This window comes from Periplaneta americana, chromosome 10 (assembly GCF_040183065.1).
Source record: "Periplaneta americana isolate PAMFEO1 chromosome 10, P.americana_PAMFEO1_priV1, whole genome shotgun sequence".
NCBI classification, from domain to species: domain Eukaryota; kingdom Metazoa; phylum Arthropoda; class Insecta; order Blattodea; family Blattidae; genus Periplaneta; species Periplaneta americana.
The window spans coordinates 183,580,217-183,599,967 of NC_091126.1; the positions used below are offsets into that span (position 1 = coordinate 183,580,217).

The 19,751-nt window shown below is 38.2% G+C and overlaps 1 protein-coding gene across 17 annotated transcripts in view; it reads right to left on the reverse strand.

Moving 5' to 3' along the window:
• The window catches only part of Vinc (vinculin), a 299,829-nt gene that overhangs the window by 141,262 nt on the left and 138,816 nt on the right, over nucleotides 1-19,751 (reverse strand). For 13 of the 17 annotated variants that reach the window (XR_011334655.1, XM_069838599.1, XM_069838600.1 and 10 more), the window contains exons 16-17: nucleotides 17,571-17,661; nucleotides 15,827-15,928 (exon numbers count right to left, since the gene is read on the reverse strand). Coding sequence is in view for 16 of the 17 variants with exons in the window: in XM_069838599.1 (XP_069694700.1) it covers nucleotides 15,827-15,928; nucleotides 17,571-17,661 (193 nt within the window). In the remaining variant the exon portion in view is untranslated. The remainder of the gene's footprint in view (nucleotides 1-15,826; nucleotides 15,929-17,570; nucleotides 17,662-19,751) is intronic. The other 4 variants (XM_069838608.1, XM_069838607.1, XM_069838614.1 and 1 more) reach the window with 1 other exon arrangement.

A 19,751-nucleotide genomic window follows, 5' to 3' on the forward strand; every position in this document is an offset into this window, starting at 1 on the left:
GTGAGTGAAAGAGAACCTGGGTTTGGACAATGAGAGCATCGTCGCAATAATATGATTGCAGAGACTGGACAGCACTCAAAGAATCGGAGCAGATAAGAAATCTGCCCTGAGGTTGTCGAATTAAAAATAACAAAGCTTGTAAATAGCATAGAGTTCGGTAGTAAAAACGCTGGTATACAAGCTTAGTTTATATTTATAAACCTGTCCGTCTAAGACGAAGGAGCAACCCACACAATCATGTACCCGGGATCCGTCAGTATAAATTATACTATCATAAGGAAATTGAGATAAAATTTCGTAAAAGCGTTGTCTATAAATAAAATTGGGTGTAGAATTCTTAGGGGACTGGCACAAACTTAAGTCGAATTTTCGACGATTCATAATCCATGGTGGTGTAGGCGAGTATTCTATTACCTTTATATTCGGCAGCCTAATGTCCAGCTCTGAGAGTCCCTCCCAGAAACGGACGCCAGCTGGACAAGGTCGCCGTGGATCCTGTCTGTATCGGAAATCTAGAGTGAAGGAATGAAAATGTTTGTATGTGTTGTGCTCAGGTTGGGCTCGGAGCTTCACCCCATAGGAACACAACAAAATATTACGTCTTCGATACAGTGATGGTTCCCCAGACTCGCAGTAGAGGCTCTCTATCCAACTCGTTCCGAAGGCCCCTGTTGCAAGCCTTAGACCCTGGTGATGGATGGGATCTAACATTTTCAATTTCGACTATTTGCCGAGCCATAGATAAAACAACCATAATCAAATTTTGAGCGTACAACAGCACGATAGATACGTAAAAGAGTTTTGCGGTCTGCACCCCAATGTACCCCTGACAGAATGCGTAAGATATTCAAAGATTTTTCACAGCGCTGCCTTAGATCCCGTATGTGTGCCTCCCAACTTAATTTAGAATCAAATATTAAGCCCAGAAATTTTGCAGTGTCTGTATAGTGTAACTCTACTCTGTTGAGACGTAACTCTGGGTGTGGGTGAAGTCCACGGGAGTGAACAAAGTGGATGCATTGCGTCTTTGCAGTAGAGAATTTGAACCCATTGCATATGGCCCATTCAGATAAAGTGTTGATGGCCAGCTGTAGTTGTCTCCCAATGGATGGGAGATAGCGTGAGCTGTAATACAAACTAAAGTCGTCAACATAGAGAAGAGGTGTTACGTGAAGACTTATGTTAGCAGCTATACCATTAATCGCAATGGAGAACACTCAGTACAGACCCCTGCGGAACGCCATTTTCCTGTAAATGTTCACTGGAAAGTGTGGTACCTATTCGTACTCGGAAATACCTCTCTGCCAAGAAATTAGCAAGAAAAGTCGGAAGACTTCCCCTTAGACCCCAGTTGTGAATGGTCCGTAGAATCCCATAACGCCATGTTGTGTCGTAAGCTTTCTCAAGGTCAAAGAAGATTGCTACCAAGTGCTCCTTCTTGAGGAAGGCGTCTCTAATGGCTCCTTCCAGCCGAACGAGGTGATCTGCGGTTGATCGGCGCTTACAAAAACCACACTGGATCTTAGACAAAAGGTTTTCTGATTCCAGGAAACACATTAGGCGATTACTAACCATTCTCTCCATAACTTCACACATGCAGCTGGTGAGACAGATAGGCCTGTAACTATTAGGTAAGGATGGGTCCTTTCCTGGTTTCTGCACAGGAACTACAATGGCTTTACGCCATTGACATGGAAAGGATTTTTCTGTCCAGATTCTATTATATAAAGAGAGAAGATATATCTTCCCAGCTGGTGGTAAATTTCGGAGCATTTGATTATGAATATTATCTGGGCCAGGAGATGTGTCAGGGGATTTGTCTAGTGCTAACTGTAATTCCTGTAATGTGAACAGAGTGTTATAGTTTTCTGTGTTATCAGATATAAAAGAGATGGCATTTCGTTCTGCAGCCTCTTTAATTCTTAAAAATCTAGGCTCATAATGGACTGAGCTACTGATATGTGCGAATGACGTAACAAGGAGCTCAGCCATATCCAAATGATTGGTTATCATATTGCCATTATGTACTAGACCCGGAATAGCAGAATTACATCTCCCCATTATCCTATGGACTTTTCCTCATACGGTTGTGGCTGGGACATTCTTTTTCAGTGAGGAGACATATTTCGTCCAGGACACCTTCTTAGCTTCGCAGATGGTGCGGCGAGCTTTGGCACGGAAGCATTTGAATTGGATAAAGTTCTCTTCCGTTGGATGCTTTGGAAGAGTCGTAGAGCTCGTTTACGGGCCAGGATAGAGTCTCTACATGCCTCTGTCCACCAAGGTACAGGGACACGTCTTGGTGTTGATGAGGAACGAGGAACATGTAGTTCTGCTGCCCATATGATGTTTGTACAGAAGTGTTCCACGATTAAGTCGACATCGTCATTTTCATTGTTATTAAACGAAAGTGACTCGGCAAATCCAATCCAATCCGCCTTTTTTTATAACCCAGTTAGGCCAGCGCGACTCCGTGGGACATGATACAGAGAGACGAAGTCGGATAGGAAAATGGTCATTTCCATGGAGATCATCGATGACTGACCACTCCATGTGCACCGACAGAACTGGGCTACAAATGGAGAGATCTATTATGGAGTAGGTGCCGTGGGCGAGAGATAGATGTGTGGCTGCTCCTGTATTAAGAGTAATGAGATTCAAGCGAGTACAAATCTCCACTATTACATGTCCTCTGTCATTGTCATTCATTGAACCCCAGCGGTGATGGTAGGCATTGAAATCTCCCACCAAGAGAAATGGAGCGGGGAGCTGATCTACAAAAAACTGTAATTCACGTATCGTTAATTCAAAGTCGGGTGGTATATATATGTAAGCTATTGTAAATTCTATGGTAGGCAGGTGTATTCGGATTACTATATTCTGAATGATGCTTTGAATGTTAATTTCAGAGGACATGATACTATTTTTCACCAAGACAGCACATCCTCCATTGGCCCTGACACCAGCCAGATGATCGTGCCGGTGAACACTGTAACCACGAATGGGTAGGGAATGTTCAGGCCGAAGGTGTATCTCTTGGAGACATAGAATAGCGGGTTCTTCATCATAGATTAGCTGCTGTAATTCTGCATATCGGCTGCGAACTCCGTTCACATTCCACTGAATTATGTCATTACGCATAAAAAATCTTTAGGTCATGGTGGTGGTTTCACAGGAGATTTTCTCTTTGTCTTATCACCAGAGCTGCGTTGTCTTGATTGCTTATTTCGCTGCTGTGGGGATTCACTTTCTGACCTTCGTTCTCCCGACCTGGAGCGAGAGCAGGGCGTCTCAGCTGATCGGGGACTTCGACGACGTGGTTTTCTCTCCGCCGTGAAACCGGTAGTTTTAGTCATTGACACACAGGTCTTTGGACTGTATGGTCTGATAGTAAGCCCACAGCTATCATCAGCAGGCTCTGCTGTTTGAGTTGCAGCATCGACATAAGTTTGAGTAGATGTCTCTACTCTCTGACAGGTGTCGTCCAGAGGTGGCGTTTGCGTAGAGGCATCACATCCCTTATGACCTTTATGGACTATTGACGCATATGTTGTGGTCGTCTTTTTCTTCTGGTCGTCATAGTACCGCTTACATGCTTCGAAAAATGTTATGTTATCTTTGACACGAAGTTCTTGGATATCCTTCTCTTCTATGTATCTCGGACATTCTTTAGAACTAGAAGCATGGTCCCCATTGCAATTTATATAGTGCTCACTGTGAGGACACGGGGAATCCCCATGATCGCCCTCACCGCACTTTGCACACACGATGTTATTTGTACATCTCTGTTGTGTATGACTGAATCGCTGGCACCGGAAGCACCGCATAGGATTCTGTACATATGCACGAACAGGGACACGCTCGTAGCCTATGAGAATGAACTCCGGGAGAGATGGGACTTCGAAGGTCAAGAATATGGTCCGAAGTGGAACAGTCTGTCCGTCCCGCTTACCTAAAAGACGGTAGGCCTTGGAAACAGACTGCTCCGCCAGCTCCAGTTGGATTTCTTCATAGGACAGGCCTTCTAAAGATCTCGTAGTAGAAGCTCGTGGTGTTGAGAGAGGAGAGCCGCTCAACTTTAATGGGATAAGAACCAAGTAACTTCGCTTTCAGAAGGGTCTCACTTTGCTTTGGACTTAAAGTTTCAACCAGAAGACTTCCATTTCGAAGGCGAGTAGCATTTCTAACCTTACCGACCATCGTGTCGAGAGCGCGTTTGATATAGAAGGGACTGATATCTTTCATTGTCTTTTCATTCCCGTCGATATTTAGACTCACAAATCTCGGAGGCGACATTTTTACTTTAATTTTGTCCAGGTCCAAATCCATGTTGTCATCTAATTGTACTTTTTGTTTCTTCGGTAATGAAGAGGGAGGAGGAGAGCGCGAGGACATTTTGAACTGGCCCTCCCTACAGAACCGTCGGCGTCAGCCTGCCACCAGGGGGGCGAAAGAAAAAGACACCAAGATATTCTTCGCGGTCTGTGCCGGCTGTGAGGACCCCCCCACAGCCCGATCCCAAGCAACCCACTTCACGCAAGTTACCCTTCAAACTGGACATTACATACCTAATGGCAAGTTCTGCACCAGAGGCGTGTCGCAGCTTTATGCCCCTACCACGGGAATAACCGCCGTGGCTCCCCACTCTACACTGAATACAAGTGCCGGACCACTCGGCTAACTCTGACCCACCTCCCAAAGCTGGAGCAATCCGAGACCGCACGCAGCTTCAGGGGACTTGTGGTTGATTACACTGCGACACCCATAAGTCAGCGGTAACACGTCGGGGCAATATATTCGCCCCGGCGAGCAGAGTCAGTCACCAGGACGTTTAAATCGCCCCGGGCCCCCATAGGGGCTCTACGTGAGTGTACTTGACATCTGGTCCGGACTCAGCACCTAAACTTGCATATAGGGGCAGTATGAAGGATCCACTATTGCTTCGTTGCTGGGCGCCCTGTCGGGCTGCACAAGTTGGAAGTCGCGCTCGAAACCGTGGAACAGGACCACGGAGATAGGAAAGATCCCCGCTGGTGAGACGGGAGTTGTAAGCCTAAGATACTTAACCTAATAATGTATATAAAAAACTAGAAGAGGAAGGAGAATGTAACCTAGCAAGGCATCCATAACAAATCAATCCCGTCATTGTGGTGGACGTGGCAAAACAAACAGCGGGGATGGAGAGGTGAAAATGGCTGTGATGATGTGGTGGGCGTTCCGCATGCAATGGTGGCTGGTGAGGAGAAATACAGCAATGAAAAAGATGAGAGAATGAAAAGGGCTGGGAGGTGATAAGGCGATTAATATCCGAAAAGAAAAGCATGAGAGCCACCATTGCATCCCCCGGTCACCAACTTGGCGGAACCCACCACGACCGGCCCAATCTTTTGTTACAATTAGTATTATTCATACAAATGCCTAGATATAGCATTGAATAGAATATCTGCATATACTATAACAAAATTCGTTTGGAAGGGTGCAGAGGAAATTTGTCTTTAAATATCCGGATTATGAATACCACACAGAACAATAATCCACAACATCGTGAAAAACGAGCGTAAAACAGTTTCACAGACAGCAACATAAAGGAAGTGTTCTCACAGTAAAAAAAAAAAAAAAACTGATTAAATTCTTGCATGTTTTGTACTTTCACCATAAAAATCATTGAAGCCTGTTGCACAGCAAACTGGAGTGAGAGCACTGTCTGTTCGAACAGCTACGAAACTATACTCAAGCCATTATAATTTATATATCTGACAGTTCTGTGCAATGTTAGTAGCGAGAGATGCAACAATGCCACAATGACCACTACACAATAGTTGACGTGGCCTTTGCACCAATACAGACACATGACTCTTTAATGCTACTCTTTTATGCAAAGGATTCTCACTCCATGAGTTATTCTTCAAACGACGTAGTTTTTGCGACATTTCAAAAGAGAGCTACCAATTATTTAGAACACTAACACACGCAATTATGCGCATGGTAGTAACACCATGTAACACAGCATGTAGCAAATCGAAAAGACAGCTATGCTTTATGTAGTAGCAGCAGCAGCTGACAGAAACTGCTATCTCTGATTGGCTTAGAAGGCTACTGCATAGCACTTGGGAAGGTGTGCCAACACAAATAACAACTGTCAAATGAATAGTTACAATGGTTTGGGTATAATGCATCTTTAAAAGAGAACACAATACAGATATCGAATATTTATTGAATGCTGGATTACTGAGGTTAGCTTATTTCAGACTGAATAGTGCAAACTTGTATTATATCTCTGCTGGTGAGGAACTGGTAAATTTCAAATGGCTTATCTTAAGTCGTGTGCGTCAGAGCATTAATATATCTCTCCCCCCTTCCCCTCCAGCCCCCCCCCCTCTCTCAAACGTGATGTTACAAAGAGGCAGATAAATACAAGATCTGTATCTCTCTGCGACAATTTGGACTTAAGTTAACAGCAATTTAATCTTTCCAGGTGACGTCAGTTAGCCAGGCCAGGCACTGACTGAACAGTTCACCAATGTGTTTGAGTCATAGTATTTAATATGCCAGTTCAAAGGCTTCATGTATCAAACCTTACCAATTCGTCGAACCTGAACATGAAAAGACTGAGAACAATATATGTGTTAATGATGAACCAACACTGGATATTAATTTTGAAGGAAGAAAATATACACTTGATTGGTGAAATTAGGGAAATTGTAATATCATGTCATCTGATTCAGAGTGAAACTGTGCAGAGTGAGAAACAGTTACTGTTGTGTTGTATAGAATCCCGTATTTCCTGAAGTAATTTTAGATATTGATGTGTTAAATATTAATAGACATAATTTAGCAGTAAATCTGACGAGTACATCCAAGAAACCGAGTATTCCATCCAAAGAACCAAGTAATATTATGGTGGTATATTGCATACAAACAATTCACTTCTTGGATTAATCCTAGGATTTCTATTGGGGGTAACAATAAATTTGTGATCCCTTCTTCTATTGTATCTAAAATAAGAGAAAGATTTCCTGAGCCTTGTGGTAATTGCGTGGGCTTTCGTCCTCTTTTTCTGTGGACATAGTGATATTACAAGTTAAGATACAGAACAGAGGCATGTGTTTTCTTGTCTATAACCATTGTTAACAAGAATGCCAATACAATTAATTTCATTAATTACATCAGTAGTCTCTACTTTGCATGCAAACCTTATATAATTCATTTAATAATATGAAGTGTGTTTCTCTTAAATAAAGGCTATTTTCTTCTTTAAACCAATAATAAAATAATTTGCACGAACTTCTGTATCTGCGTCTGACAATTTTTTTTAATGTATTAAACATGTCTACCCCTTATCTATGTTGTGTTGGAATCAGGTGACCTTTCTGTAACTCAATTCACCTGCAGGTGGCTTAGGCACTGGAGCAATGTTTCGTGAAATTGTGAGGTCTACAGGCTTCAAGAAAGATTAATGTTTCTTAATGTAGACCAATTGACTTTCCCTTGTAGATAATTGAATAATTGTTAAGTTTCCATGATATGGAAGAGGTAAATTGCCATACCTCATCAATTTTGTTCTTCCATGTATTAGGATTATGATCCATAACTGTAGAATCATATCTTTATATGGAAAATGAATTCTTTTAGGCATGTATTTCAGGCGAGGACTGTGGTAAGACTATACTTTCCCAATATGAATGACTTACATGCTCAAAATTAAAAAAAAAAAAAAAAAACTAGGATTAATTACAACTTTTTTCAGAGCTTCATATGAGTCAGAACTTGCCTTTAACTACTTCTTTTTTTCTAGTTTCATTTTCAGAAAGCTTTTCATGTGTGCGTTTATTCGAACTTCACTGTTTTCTTGGCATGTCTCTGCTGATGCTGACCACCATAAATGATTCATTATACTGTTTCCATTCAAATGTTTGTGAATATTTGAACTGTAACCCTTTGAGTTGTTTACCAAGACTTTTGGATAAATGCCACACATCAAATTCATGGTCCATATTTGGATACTCATTTTCTATAAGGATTGGAATACCTGAATTAGAGCTGGGGACGGAGCGAGTAGAACTGTTGAGTTACTCGGTTCTATCAGTTTATGTGCTTGGCAGCGGAGCACCGAAGTTACTCGGTTAACCGTAGCCGTTACCGGTCAGTTCAAACATTCAAACAGAGTTCGCGTGTTTTACTTAATTCTAGCAGACAACAACGTTTGGTAGTGTTGTATTTAAATATTTTCTGCTGCAGGACAAATTATTTCCTTATCCCCAAGGCGGGCTGAAAGGCCTCTAGTACTGAAAAGGAGTTCATCCTATTATATGACCTGTCAAGTGGACCTAATGAACATTGACAGTCTGAACATATTACTATACATACTAATAATAATAATAATAATAATAATAATAATAATAATAATAATAGTAATAATATTATTATATTATAATATAATAATAATAATAATAATATTATTATTATTATTATTATCATTATTATTATTATTATTATCATCATCATATTAGAGTGTTTGATTAATATTAAAATATGTTAAAAAAAGAAGTGCATTATATTTTTCTTCTATTTGTGTTTATTGGATTTGTGTTACCTCATCAGTCATAATTTTATTTCTATTTATTCTACGAATTATGTTACGTAATTACTTTAATTTATCAATAATATTAGTCTTCACTAAAGAGAACATGGTTGTATTGAAGGCTAGTAATGTTATAAAATAAATAAACATTATGTTCTTCCGTTTAAGATTCCACGTTTTATTGATTATTTCATCCACTTTCCAAAATAGTAAATAATTCTCTGTGTTATTTTAAGTGTTTTATGCAGTGCATCATGGAGTTCGTGTCTTTCTATCTTCTTTTTTAATTAGCTGCGGCGTTTAACGTTTACATCACATGATAATTTATTAGCTGTTAGTATTATAAATTATTTTATCAATTTTATTTCGTCTGTCATATATAACAACACTGTAAGTTAAATAGGCCTTTCATACAAAATAACTCCGCAAATAGTTGTAATTACGCAAATGAAATTTGCAACCACCATTTTGCAATGAAGAAAAGCACTTTTTTCTCGTCAATTGGCAAAGCGAAAGCGCTTTACTACAACGCTTTTAAAACACGCTTGGTTTCAATTTCAAAGTACGTTCTAAAATAGACTCAATCTATCTAAATTTTAAATCTGCCGCCACAAATTTGTACTCGGTACTGTACTTGGTTCAACCGAGTAATGATGTCACAGTAACTGCTCCATCCCCAGCCCTAAGCTGAATGTCTAGCAGTAAGAAATAATTTTATGGGCAACTTTTCATTTTTTAACTAAATTGTGTAGCAGCATTTGGCAAGTCTATTTTTCAAGTTCCCCTTTCACCATACCTTTTTGAAGAACTTCAAAATCTATTATAATAGCCTACCTGTACTCAAATCCATTATTGTATATGTTACATACTTTGCACTGAAACCTTGTGGGTCAAACTGCCCATATATTGTCACTAGAATGAAGGCAGTTTTTGTTCTAGCCACAGTTCACTAATAATCAGAGTGAAGAAATCATTAATATTCCTGTCGCAAATATCTCTATAAAATGTAGAAAGTATTAGATATTGCAAAACTCGCGAAAAACAACTGAACTGCATTCCAGATAACACTAATGCATCTTAGACGTTGACCCTCTTCACAAATAGCTGATGTACAGAGTGAACAACTCCAAGTTGCTTTAATACAAGTTTCACTGTTTCTATCTTCACTATAATTTTCCTCAATGTCACAGTAACTTTCGGAATTTTCTCTTGAATCATGAACATTCATCACTATTATTTTTTTATTTTAGTTGGTTATTTAACGACGTTGTATCAACTACTGGGTTATTTAGCGTCGATAAGATTGGTGATAGCGAGATGATATTTGGCGAGATGAGGCCGAAGATTCGCCATAGATTACCTTGCATTCACCTTACGGTTGGGGAAAACCTCGGAAAAAATCCAACTAGGTAATCAGCCCAAGCGGGGATCGAACCCGCGCCCGAGCGCAACTTCAGACTGGCAGGCAAGCACCTTAACTGACTGAGCCATGCCGGTGGCTTCCATCACTATTATTGTCAGAATTTTCGTCAATGTAGTATTTTCTAAAATTTTCACTTCCCATTTCATAATGAACTTCTTCGTGTATATTAAATGCTTCTTTGGACGAGCACGGATCTTAGGATGTAATCTCCTCATTAACTGTTATGTCATAGGCATTTGAAGAAATGTGAAGACAATCTTCTTCCTCTCTTTTGTCTCATATTGTAATCTTGTGATTTAAATGTATGCACATATCTTACAATGATATTACTATAGACTTAAGGCAAGGTCCTTGTCTCTTATTGGGCATTAATTTACACTTCATAATCTCAGATTCATCGTAATCAGATGGTAAAAATAAAATTGTCAGAGCAAGTAACAGCATAGATATTGGGACGAAGTTTTTCTCTTGCACAACTGCACCCATACTAAGGTTGTCAGATTTTCAAGAAAAGAAAAAAAAAAACGGAGGACTCATTTGTTTATAACGACAGTTTTCACAACTAACAAACACAAAATATTACCTAGCAGCTAGCACACATTTGTTGAACATACAAACATTAAATACTACATGTTTATAACTTTCAAGGGCTCGACAATCAGATTCTGTTAATTGTATTTCACTAAACTCTTAGCACTTTTTAATAATTGAACTTTGAGGACTTTGTAAAGTTATAACATTCTGAACAGGATTTGTTTTCATAGTTCATTATCACCAGGAGTTCTGCCTTGATTAAATCTGTTGAGCATCTGTTTCTTGTGTCACTCCATTTACTTTTCATGAATGAAAAGATTTGCTCCACAAAAGCATTTGAGCCAGGGATGCTAAATAAAAATCCCACCACCTTGGAAATATTTGATACATCATGGTCAGGTACTGAAGAAAAGAATGTAAGCCAGTTTGCTACATAATCATCATCTTTGTTCACACTGCTGCAGAGGTAATCTCGATGGCTGCTGAACTCCTCGTACAGGTCATCAATACAAACATTTTCACTGAGCTGAAACACTTCTATGGCTTTTTCAAAATCATTGAACTCAATCTCTTCCTGTAGAGAAAATGCTACAAGGGATGCATAGGGATAGTCATTTATCACATCATATCTTTTTGCAGATACTGAAGCATATTGCTATAAAAGCTGTTCAGGTCTTCAGTAACCTTTTTCTGTGATGGCATAGACAATTCATTAATGAATTCTTTTGCCTTGCTACCAAAAAATTTGTCTTTCCTCCTCTGCTGGATTGTAGAATTGAGAAGTTTAATTTCTTTGTAAGTCTCTAATACAGTTAAGTCACACCTTTCCAGTGTTTTAGTTACCATTTCCAGCTGATTTCCAATATTACTTAAGAAATTAAAGTAGATTTCAGGCAATGCTGCTTCCTCTGGGTCATCTTTCATGAAAATGTTAGATAATAATTTTGGACAGTCTGGAATACTATTGAAGTAACTTTTAATTGCTTCCCAGTACTGAAGCAGTCAGCTGGTGTTAATGAGAGCCACCTAGTTGTAACATGCCTCAAAATCTCAGTCCACTCCAAATTCACTAAATGATTTCAAAGAATGATTTTTAACTCTTCTCTTCTTTTGGCAGAAACAGAGAAGTGATTATATACCATTAAGATTATATTTTCAACATCAACATCTAATTTGTCAATTGCAAACTTAATTGTGTTATGTATGACATGATTAGAGCAATTAGCTTTCACTAAATTTGGGTTTTTACTGCTCAGCAACCAATATACGGAATGTGTTTTTCCAAAGTTTAAATTGGCATTATCTGCACAATAACAAGATACATAATTCACATCCAAGTTGTGCTTTCCTTAGCTGTGCTGCACCAAAACAGTAATTGCCAAAGACGTTTCCTCAGCACTTTCAACAAAATCTAGATGTTTATTCTGCACTCCCTTTAAAGGGTCGAAGTACTGGATGCAAACTGGAATCATTTTTCGATTGCTTCTGTTCGATGCATCAGTAGCCAATGAAAGAAAATTTTGAAGTCTTTTCTGGACATCTTAAAATAGACAGAAAGTCATTAACACTTTTAAGCTATGGTTTGGTTACGGCAATCTTCGCCGACGATCGCTGGTGATCTTCACTGGGATTCTGTCCCATTGATTTGAATATGCATGGTTTCTTTACGGCGATGAACGTCAACGAACGTTGCTGGGCTCGACGAACATCATCAGTGTTTGCCTTGGAGGCAAAAACCTGGCGATCATCACCGAGAAACCAATTGTAAAATTACAGTAGGTGATGGATTAAATCATTTAATAACATGTGATTTAAACATCATACATACCATAATGGCGGTAAAACCGAAATCTTTCTGCAATTTCCCCACTAATGAAGACGAGATGTTAATTGATTAAACACAAATCCCTGTTCGACATGAGCCAAGAAGAAGAACCAACGTAAACAATAACAAATCTATATTTTGCAACAACCAGAACTGTTAATACAATTGAGTAAAATGATTCATAATTGGACAGACACACAATGCGGCAGATTTAGCTACTGAAGCAAAAGTTTGTGTGTGAAATAGTAAGTGAAGTGGAATTCCGAGCAAAGAAGAGAAGTGCAACAACCTCCTTCTCACATTTTTTTTATTTGTAACTTTATCTCCTAAATAAATACTCCTAAATGAAAAAAAAAATAACATTGTAAAAATTAAAAATAGTGTTTATATCATTGGTTTTTACCTTAAAGTTGCTGCTTATAATTCAGCTGGGCTTATTGTTTTGTGAATAAATTTTGTGGATAATTTTACAATATCATTTTCAACTTAACTTAAAACAAAATGAAATTGTTCGGGAGGAAGTCTGAAATATTCCTTAAAATTGGTGGGGTAATTTTCAAGATGTCTTAATATCAATTAATTAAAAGAGCCCTCTGTATATCTATTTCTAAACATGACATTAATTACTTTAAAGATCCAAACTTGTTTTCCAAGGCAAAACTTATATTACAACGTTATCAGACATGGTCAACTGCATAAAACAATTTACTCTCCACCTACGAAGTTCACCGATAAAGAAACCACTCTCTGATGATGAACGCTGGCGATTTCATTCATCAGCGATGTTCATTCAGCGAAGATCGTCGTAGCCAAACCGTAGCTTTAGGAGCAAGAACATTCTTCATTATCATTTCCGATTTAGTGCGTCCACATGAAAGCTTGGAAGCAATCGCGGAATCACTGAAAGTATGGGACACAAGTTTGTTTCCGCAGTCCAGACTGGAATAACTTAAATTGTGTTTCACTGCATGATACACTGAACAAAGTTCGCACACGGTGATGCTGTCATTTCTTCTTTACTGCTTAAATTAACAAAGTAATCCGAAAGTTTATTTGAACTTCCAAATCCAGAATTACATTTTTCCTTAATTTAATGTCCCTCATATTGTGCATGTTGCCTCAAGTCACTGTCCACCATGCAAAATACTAAAATACTTTCTACACATGGTACAAAATGCCCAGTTCTCGTCTGATGCCGGCTTAACCCATGAAAACATATCTTCCCATTTCTTAAGATATATTTGATTATGTTTGGCCTGGGATTTCAACTTCTTCTGTGGAGGAGTCTTTGATGGATCTTCTTCGCCCTCAAACATTTTTGATAACTGGATACTATTTTCTAGTGAAGATTTAATGGATTAAAAATACACTATCACGAACAACCACGCTTGAAACAGACTGCAGACAACAACATGAAGTAGAATGGAAGTACAAGAGGACTAATAATATATATATATATATATATATATATATATATAGTCCTCTTGTGGAAGTGTCGGAAGCAAAAGTTCATATTGGAGTTTAGCTTTCTGTATTTTTTGTTTACCTATATTCTTCACAGGGAGCATTGACATCGTTGACAGTCTGTCTTGTCATTACTCTTTAGATTGGCAGATAGAGCAGACAGTTAGCAACAGCATCAACAACTCATTGATCTCATTCACGTAGGTTACTCTGCATCAAGCCCAGCAAGAGAGATTGGAGTCCCTTTGACAACTGCTAAGAGGTGGGCAAAATTATTTCTTAAGAACAATGAAATTTCGAATCATCCAATTCCTGGTTGGCTGCGCATCTCTACAAGGGATGCCATTTTAATCAGAGAAGTTGAAAACCATCCTTTTCGAAGTGCCTTTGAATTGAAGATGGCGTCCAACTTTCCCAGCTCCCCACTAACCGTGAGGAGACATTGTAGAGAGCGTGGCATAAGGTCTTGTCGAACTGGGACGAAAGAGCATTTGAAAATGGATCATGTCGTGTATCGTCTAGCTTATGCTACTATACGACAGGACTTCGACTGGAGAAATGTCATTTTCTCCGACGAGGTAGTTGTCTCCAGTAGCACTTATGGTCTTGCCCATGTGTATCATATGGAAGGCCACCAATAAGACTTGGGACAACTTCACAGGTCGGGTTGCATGAGCGTTGCGTGTTGGGGGGTGGATGTCATACACTGGAGCAGGGCCTCTAGAATGCATTCACAGTCGGTTTATGGCAGAAGTATATGAACACATTTTGGCAAATTCCAGCAGGACAATCACGCGGTACACACCGCCAATTGCATTCAAAGATGGTTTATGAGGAGGCCTGATGTCGATCTACTCAAATGGTCTCCAAATTCACCTGATATGAATTCGGTTGAAAATGTGTGGGCTAGGTTGATAAGGATCCTACACTCTAATTGGGCAGAACCACCCGTATGAACAGCAGACGAATTGTGGGACAGAGTACTAAATGCGTGGAAGGAGGTGGCCACAGATGTAGACCTATTCCATAATTTTGTGGACTCCATGCCGTGCTGAATGAGGGTAGTTGTTGATGCAGGTGGTTTGCAGGCCAAATACTAGTCCCTACCACAGGCCTTTTTTTGTTGTTTATATATATTTTTTTGCATAATTTTTGTTTATTTATATTTGATGTGCTTCTGATATTTGAGGAAGCAAATAAACTATTCATTTTGTATACAGGTTAGGTCATGCCTAATAATAGACCATGAAGCCACCAGCGTGGCTCAGTCGGTTAAGGCGCTTGCCTGCCAGTCTGAAGTTGCGCTCGGGCGCGGGTTCGATCCCCGCTTGGGCTGATTACCTAGTTGGATTTTTTCCGAGGTTTTCCCCAACCGTAAGGTGAATGCCAGGTAATCTATGGCGAATCCTCAGCCTCATCTCGCCAAATACCATCTCACTATCACCAATCTCATCGACGCTAAATAACCTAGTAGTTGATACAGTGTCGTTAAATAACCAACTAAAAAAAGTAATAATAGCCCACGAATGATGGGTTATAATATGTTTGCAGACTTGAATAACCAAGTTTATTAACAAATTCCACTAACACTTGTCATTAAAAATATAATATAATACAATAAAAAAATCAACACTGCTGGAAACCAAACTTACAACCTCTGCTTCCGAAATCAGAAACCTTACCCCTACCCTACACCACATCATAGCAGTTGATGCATTGTAGACGGATCATTATCAAAGAATCAACCAGAAGAAACATCACAGCATTTCCTTCAAATGCAATGAGTTTACTCATGTGAACCTGACTTAAAATCTTTACATTTAAACTACCAAGCGTTGGCCCATTTTTTTTTTAACCCAATTGTACATCTCACATATTTTCATTTAGATAATGAAATTAAAAATTTCTTTCAGCAGTGAAATAAAATTTGGAAGGGGAATGGAAGGGGAAAACACTAAATTTCAAGCATGATTAAAATATTAGGCTTGCTGACTGATACCTCTAGGGTTGTACATTATGTAGTTATCAGTTTTCTGTGGTGCCTCAGCCAGGCCAAAAATGGAATTAAAATCCACATTAAATATGTCGCCCAACTCAGCATCTACACAGAACAGAAACAGAGCAGTATTATCACAAAAAAAAAAAAAAAAAAGTAATTAAGTAACTATACAGAGAAAGCACTATTAATTTTTAAGCAGTGAACTGTGTTGTTTGCAGATTAATGCTTATGACTCAAATATAAAATCATATGTATTTTTTCTATAGAGGGTTACTACAAGCCTTCATTTTTACAAACTACGTAGTAGAAATGTTGCCACTACCAGCAAGAGATAGTTACTTGTCAGAGAGGATGTTCTCCAACTTGCAAAGTAATCTCTACCTGATTTCAAAGAAATGACTCCAAAAACTTCCACACAATTGCAAACTCGAGCACCATTCAGTCATTGTTCTACTCGAGTAGCCATACTGTATATCTTCTATGCAAAATATCTTCCACATATTTCAAAAGAAAACGTGCCAAGTATAAAAAGGGGCAAATAATTGAGCAGTTTGGGAAAGGAGGAATTGTGGCTTATCTCACATCAGAATATGAGATTGGTGCTACAACTCAGTGCGATTGAACAAAAAAAGATAAAATGTATGAAGTATGTAAACCTACAATACGAATTCTCTATGATTCTTATCTTCCTGCAGACAGCCATCAAAAGGAGTTTGCTTGGCCCTCAAAACCAATTACTGACAACCGGACTTAAATTAGTGAACTTATGACTCACTACATAGCATGTTAAACACAAGACCACAGAGGAAATTACGAAACTGTATCTATTATGCGCTTAATTTATGAAAATATTTTATGGTATGCATTATCCAACTTTTTCGATTAACCAATCAATCCAGTCCCTTCATCACCATGGATAACAGAGATTCTACTGGAATATATCTACTTGCATAAGAAAAATTCATGCAATTTCCTTAATTTGTAACAGTACTATAGCTCAGAATCTGGAATCTCAGACAGTATCAATAAATTATATCGTTTACAATAACGCATGTTAAATACCCTTCTCTACTCTGGTTCTCAGAACAGTGAATGACACTTAATCAGTCTTTCTGAATTATAATATTAACGACGTGTCTCTACTATAATCTATGAAAGAAAACACGAAAATCAGGTGGGACTATTATAAGTAAAAGTTAGGCGCAGAGAATGTAACATTTTTTATAATGTGGCCATATGATCAAATGCTTCATGAACTGTCACAGCAAATTAAATTTATAAAAAGTACACATTATGCACAACAAAACACTATGTAATATGAATTAACACACACATAACAGAAGATTTTACCAAATTAAAAAATACTGTGCATCTGAAGAACTCTGTATTTTTAATAATACTGTAAGGTGAAGAAAAGATTCATGCTTGAAAGACAAAAATGCTATGAATTAATGGTTTTTCCATGTTGTTAATTTATTTGCTTAAGCACAGGATATCATATCCTGAAACAATTACAATCAACTCAATATGCCACCCACAACCATACTAAAACTAGAGTTGAAGGAAGTTGCTATTAGAAACACTTGTACAAATCCATAATACTGTGTATTTTAAAAAAGAATTAGACTTTACAAGATTCCTCTCAAATATGTGTATCAATGTAGCTATAAGAGAATTAAATAATAATAATAATAATAATAATAATAATAATAATAATAATAATAATAAAATAGAACAGACTTACCATTGATGTGAAGGTTTGACATATCTGGTGGTGGGGGAAGATCAGGAGTGACTGTAACAGCATGACGAACCTCACCAACCGCAGCCAGCAGCTGTAGAAGCACAAAAATCCTACTAAAACACAAGTGTAAAATTCATAGCAGACTAGTAATTTATAACCCCTGCTCTTCTGACGAGGAATTCTATTTTCAAATTGGGTAGACTAAATTTCAAACTTGAAACTAGATTGGTTGAACCGTTAAAAGTGTTATATAAATATAGTTTCAAGTTTTAAACAAGTGTTAACCTGAACAAGAAACAATAAATTTCAAAGCAGCAACAGTAGTAGTAAGATAAAGATCTCATATGCTTTCTTGATTTCAGCACAAGAAGGTGGTGATGAGAATTTTACTCACAAACATGATTGTTGTTAAATTTCATAGGAGGCTGACCATACCCCAGAACATTCCTTGAAATTTCAATTACGAGAAAAATCCTGCCACCAGCTGGACTAGAATCCAGGACCTCCAAGTCCGCAGTCAGTTACTCTACCACAACCGAGCCAATATTGCTCATATTCCTATTATTACTCAACTACCATTACTACTGCTGACTCCACCCCCATCACCACAATCACCACCACTAGTTTTAAGATCTTTCAACTGCATGTTTTTCAAAGTCAAAAGTCCACATAGGAAAAAATTTTAAATTTTGCTTGGAATCACCTAGCAGCAACGGGGTTCTTTTACATGCGCCTCCCAAATTTACTTTGCCTTTAATTCCACCACCCTTGGCTGGGTTTCAACCCACGAGTCTGAGAATCAGTGTGCAGCATGGTAACCACTACATCACCAATGACGACGAATTAGTAGTACTTAAGACAAACTCTGCAATTAATGTCAATCTAGAAGAGATTATGTAAAGGGAAAACCAGAATTCCTTTACATGTTTTCAGTCTTCGGTGTCTCAAGATTCAGTGTCTTAACATTGTTACTAGCATATTTAAAGCTCAAGTATTATAAAAGGTTGCATTATACAAGACATTTCACTCGTGAGAGGCCCCAAAATATTGTCTGCTACATACATAATATACAATGCAGTACATGTCCAATATATCCCATCAAGTGGTGTAAAATAGTTTTGTTGCACAGATACTTTATAAATCCCAGAAAGGAGGCAGTGCACATGATCAGAGGACAAGCGACCTGGTTCACAAGAGAAGGACCAGTTGAGGTAATAAAAATAGTTTTGTTTCATTGTATGTCTGATCAAGTGCACTGCCTCCTTTCTGAGACTTATAAAGTATCTGTGCAACAAAACGTTTATCTAAGAATGTACATGTTGACAGCATCCTGAGACTGCAGAAAAACTGAACTTACTGCCATTGTTGCATTTAATTCCTGGAGTTGCAACTGTCTTATATTGTATTTATGTCTTATATGTCTCCAGTGAGCAATAGCTTGGGGCCTTCTACGAGTGGAACACACTGTAGATTAAATGTAGTAGAGGCAAAAATTTAACACCACACTAATTCCTGGCATGCAAAACAATATTTAATTCATGTGATCTGACAAGGTAAATTTTGCTACACTGCCTCCAAGAACATGTTCCCAATTTTTTGTATGAGAAATCTCAATTATGTACTTACTATCCTCCTAGCGCTATAAACTACTACTTGTTTCATTAGTTCAAACAACTGGAATCTAATACAATATTAGACAGCACACCACGCCATCTCTTTTGGTCTTCCTGTGTCTCTTCGACCTTTAGGTTTGTAATGTACTTCTTTAGGAAGTCTTTCCAATTCGTGCTACATTCTTCTATCTTATACTTTATCAATGTCATATATACAATTCCAATTTTATTTTGTAATTTCTAATTTCTAATTCTGTCACTTCTTGTGCATCCTTATATCTTAAAACTTCCTTTTCATAGCTTGCATATTTATGCAACAGCCCTGTTAAATATATACTGAGTGATTAGTAGCATTTGGGATAATTATACTCCTTTCTGTTCCATATTGGCACTATACAAATACCTCACATTGTAACCAGGAAGAAGAAGCCAATAACGTCACTAATAATAGCATGCAATATAACTATTTTTACTGAAAGCAAATCTGATAATAATGAACAATAACCTGTGTTACAAGAATTGTTGAAAATTATGTCATTCAGTAGCGACACATTCTCGACATAACATA